General features: G+C 53.6%; 2 protein-coding genes across 2 annotated transcripts in view; one reads left to right on the forward strand and one right to left on the reverse strand.

Moving 5' to 3' along the window:
* Positions 1 to 260, reverse strand: part of RHCG (Rh family C glycoprotein) — a 7792-nt gene extending 7532 nt beyond the window's left edge. Inside the window, exon 1 of the mRNA XM_031055889.1 lies at positions 73 to 260. Coding sequence (XP_030911749.1) covers positions 73 to 259 — 187 coding nt within the window. The 5' untranslated portion in view covers position 260. The remainder of the gene's footprint in view (positions 1 to 72) is intronic.
* Positions 261 to 4464: 4204 nt separating this feature from the next.
* Positions 4465 to 4516, forward strand: part of TICRR (TOPBP1 interacting checkpoint and replication regulator) — a 17817-nt gene continuing 17765 nt past the window's right edge. Inside the window, exon 1 of the mRNA XM_031055891.1 lies at positions 4465 to 4475. Within this exon, the coding sequence (XP_030911751.1) occupies positions 4465 to 4475 (11 nt within the window). The remainder of the gene's footprint in view (positions 4476 to 4516) is intronic.

Consider the following 4516-nt stretch of genomic DNA (forward strand, 5'->3'; position numbering starts at 1 on the left):
GGGATGGGATGGGATGGGATGGGATGGGATGGGGACCAGCCAGCACAAGGATTAGGCTCCCAGAATACTCACAGGGGTATCGGAAATAGAAGTCATTCTCCATGTCACTGGTCAGGTTCATGTCCCGTTTCTCCTCCTCCCAGTGCGCATCAGCTTCAGCACCGAAGCGCACGAAGACCCCGAAGAGGACGATCATGGCCAGCTCCCAGAGCAGGCACACCAGTGGCAGCCGCCAGCGCATGTTGGTGTTCTTGGCCATGCCCTGGCGCTCCCTGTCCCTTCGCAGGGGCTCCCGGGGGCTGAGCAAGCCACGGCCCCCGCGCTGCCCAGGGCCGGGCACATATATAGGTCAGGGAGGGCGAGGTGGGGCCCAGGGAGGTGCCTCCGGCAGGATCACATTTCAGAGCACTGGAGTTTCAGCAGGGTTGTTCCTCTAAGCCACCTTCCTCCCTGGGAGGAGGGACAGGCTTCAGCACCTTTCCTCCGAGCTGCTCCAAGCACCTCTGAGCCCTGCCTCCACAGGGGCCAGCAGATGTGGAGGCCGGTGTGACTCAGAGTGTCCAGCCCCCTGCTCTGCCCAGTCCCACGCTCCTTCCCTGCCCCTGGCAGGAGCACCTTGGTCCTGCTGTCCCCTCCCTCCCGGCTCTGGGTGCTCTCCTCACCCCCTCCCCAGCTCTGAGATCCCCTTCCCCAGTTGGCACTGTGGGTGAAGGCACTGCCCTTTGCTCCAGCTCTTGGCTTTTGGAAAAGCAGCTGAGGTGCAGAATGGGAGGAAGAGGAAGGTGTGTGCTTCAAACCAGGTACTGAGATCCTCCATGAATGCAGAGATACATGATGGCCCCACCAAGGCTGTAAGGATGTTCAAGTGACATGTGTTCCATCATTTCCCAAAGTGATTTACCCAGAGCATCCTCCTGGCAAGCCAAACTGAGCTGGGGCTGCATAACCAGGGCAATACTGTGAGATGGTGCTGGAGGCCTAAACAACCCCTCCTCTGGTATGGTTTTCCTTTAATTAACAAACACAAACACAAAAGTCCATCTTTCCTACTGTTTTGAATTATATGCTCTTTCCCCAAAGAGCCAGGCAAGTCCTTCAAACGGATCCCAGCTTCTTCCTCTGCCTGCAGATCCCTGGTTTGCCTGTCAGTCTTCCAGAGATGAAAGACTGCAGCCCAGGCAAGCTGCCCAAATTTGCTGATGGCATCTAATTGTGGCCCGCAGGCTGAGCAAGCAGCACTGATTTTGGTGTTGATTAGGCAATAATTTGAGTTTATTATTTTTTCTTGTGTGCTTTCTTCTCAAAATGACAGATGGCAGAAAAATGCTGTGGATGGTCTTGAAGAGACTGACGGCCACACAAAATCATCCTCCAACCTCATTTGAACCCGTGCAGGCAGCAGGATGGAGACACAGTGTTGGAAAAAGAGAGAAGCCCATCTGCCTTAGCCCTTACCCTGCATGAGCAGAGCTCCATGTGACTGGGGTCACTTTTTGGGGGCACCTAAAGTAAGTGGATTTTGCTGTTGTCTGAAGGACGAGCTCCCCCTCGAGCAACACTGCTCAGGGTGTGGTTTTGGGTTTCCCATTACACAGGGCTGTCTGTACACACCAGGATACAAAAGATCTCCACCTAGAAGGAAGCTGAAATCCCCAGACAATACTTGATCTCTGATTGCTGGAACACTGTTGACAGTTGCCTGTTCTCGTGCCAGCTACGTGGTAGGACTGGTATTGTACCCTGCCCTAGAGCAGCCTTTAGACACCTCAAAAAGGCAGCACATAGGAGCATTTTAAAACAAAAGGGAACTTGCTTAGGTACTGTAGCCACCAGCAGCTACACTTTGTGATTACTTGAGCAAAACAGTAACTGCAGAGCTTTTCTAATCTATGCCATCACTGAAATGGCAGGGTCTCCAGAAAAGCAGCTTGCAAAGCCCTTGTGCAGACCCCAGAGGCAGCAGTTCTGTCCCACCTGCTGTCCCCAGCCCCTCTTCCCACGTGTGGAGGCCAGGAACAAAGGCTAAAGGCTTTTCTGCTGGCCTGATAGTCTCACCTTGCTGCACTGCCCCTCCTTATCAAGCTGCAGATCAGCACTTTGTCACTGCAGCCCCAGCAGGGCTGGCATGCTCCACTGGCTGTCCGTGCTGTGAGAGCCCATTAAAGGACCAGCTTCTCTCCAGGCTCCTTTCCAGGGCCAGGATAGCACTGGGAAGGCTGATGGGGCTGTGCCAGCGAGTGTGTCTGCAGCAGTGCTGGCAGAGCTCTTCCTACAATGGGTTAGACCACCACTGCACCCACCCATGAGGCTGGTAGGACACACAGGGCAGGTTTCACCATGCCTCAGTCACAAATATCAGGGTGCTTAAATGTCCTGTTGGAAACTTCAGGCTGGTGTCAGCTTGCTCTACAACAGAATTTCACCCATCATGCCCAGCACCCATAAGAGCTGCAAGGTTTCCCCAAAAATCTCTGGGATGACGCTGGGGGAGAAGGAACATTTGTCTTTCTGCTCAAGAGATGTGGGACCAGGTCTGGCAGTGTCCAGATCTCAGTTACCTTGGGTGAGGGTTGTACAGTACTGGTTCCAGCTGGGTCTCTCCCAGTTTCTCACTTTTATGAGCACTAAATATGTTTGAAAGATGTAGAGACAAAATCTAAAGCACAGGAAATCCCTCCCTCTTGCCTGGACGCCTTGGGGCAGCTTCACCCTGGATAGGAGGGAACGGGTGCTCCCCAGAATCAGTGCTCAAAGCAGCCACCACCAGTAGCCTTTGGGCACGTGGGGTGGAGAAGGCACTGGAAAATGAGCATCTGGGGAGTCCTGGAAGCCTTGATGCAGCACAAGTGAGACTCTGGGCATTGCCCAGTATCAAAGGTGACTTATTGCTTGTGCAGGTCCTTGAGGAGTGACCTGAAAGCAAAGCATCTGAGTCAATACAAAACAAAACTTTTTTCCAGGCTGGCTCAGCCTGGCAAACAAACTTTCCACTGGGGCAGGACAGAGTGGGGGTATGAGGGGAGATCAAACAGTTCACTTAGGTCTGGGCTTTCTCATCATTTTTTTTTCAGCCCCCACCATTAAGTATCCCTTGGAGATAAGTGCTGGAAACGGGACAAAATAAGGCGAGACTTTTTTAAGCTAAAAAAAAAATTTATCTGGATCAAAATGACAACCACACACGAGCCAAATTAGTTTTCTTGTGCCTTCTCCTTCTTCCCAAGAAATAGCATTTACCAGCAAGTAAATGATTGTCCAGAAAGAACCCAAGGACTGTTTGAGAGGGAAGTCGGTGTCCTTGTGGAGCAGGCAGAGAGGGCAAATGTCTCTGAAAGCAGCACGAATATGGGACAGCACAAGAAGCAGGGGTGTGAGCAACTCTGGCTGTCACACCGGGAAACAATGTCACCTGGGCTCAGCCAACACCTCTGCTGGCCTTCCCAAGAGCTGGACAGGCTTCCAGAGCAAATCCACTGAGGTGGGCAGGAAAGGAGAAGGGGTTTGAGTAGCTAGCAGCAGTTCCTGTGCTGGAAGCTGTCAGGCTTTGCTGGGAAGCTGCCCTTTGCCCTGGGTTTGTTTCGGGTCCCAGGGGGACTGTGATAAGGCAGGTTTTGGTCACACTCTGCTAAGCGTCCTCAGCGCACTGCTGGGACAGATGCCAGTGGCTGGACAATGGCAGTGACATGGTGTGGCTGGCTCCTCCTCAGGGCTCAAACAGCAGAGAGATGTCAAGAGATGCCAGCCCTGGCCAGGAGAAGGGAGCCCACATCCCCGAGGCGGCAGGCTGCCCTGGGACACTCGGTGTCCTTCCCTTGCTCTTGGTGACAGGTTACTCCTGCCCAGCCGAGTGCATCAGCTCCTGGTTCCAGCTCATTAAACACACTTGTGTTCACAGTCACCACAGAGCCAAACGGGCCCTTTAGTGCCCCTTGTCTTTGTTGCTCTATAAATACCACAGGCTCTGGTGGCACTGGTTTGGGCTGGGCTGTTCTGGCTCTGGAGGCGAGGGTGGAGCAGACACCGGGGTGGGGATGATCTGTGGGGATTCCTCTGTGTTACCCACTGTGACCACTGACACCACGGGGACAGACATGCTTCAAGCCCTGCAGGGAGGGGCTGATGACAGCCCAGGGTCTTTGCCCTCCACGAGCATCCTGTCCAGGTGCCCTAACCCTACACCTTTTCATAGAATCGTCAGGTTTGGAAGAGCCCTTTCCAATCAAGCCTAACCACAACAGAGCATTATCACTGTAACCCCTAAACCACATCACCCGGCGCCACATCCACATGCCTCCTGGACACCGCCAGGGATGGTGACTCCACTGCTTCCCTGCTCAGCCGATTTCAATGCCTGACCACCCGAACAGTAATTTATTTGTTTTTTTTTAATATATAATCTGAATTAGAATCGGAATTTTACCCATACGGGCCCTGGGCTGTCCCAGGGAGGCCGTGGGAAGGAGGATGCCGTGTCGGTAGGACCCTCCGGGCAGGTTGGGTGAGCGCTGTCCCCGTC

This window comes from Geospiza fortis, unplaced genomic scaffold, assembly GCF_000277835.1.
Source record: "Geospiza fortis unplaced genomic scaffold, GeoFor_1.0 scaffold171, whole genome shotgun sequence".
Taxonomy (NCBI): domain Eukaryota; kingdom Metazoa; phylum Chordata; class Aves; order Passeriformes; family Thraupidae; genus Geospiza; species Geospiza fortis.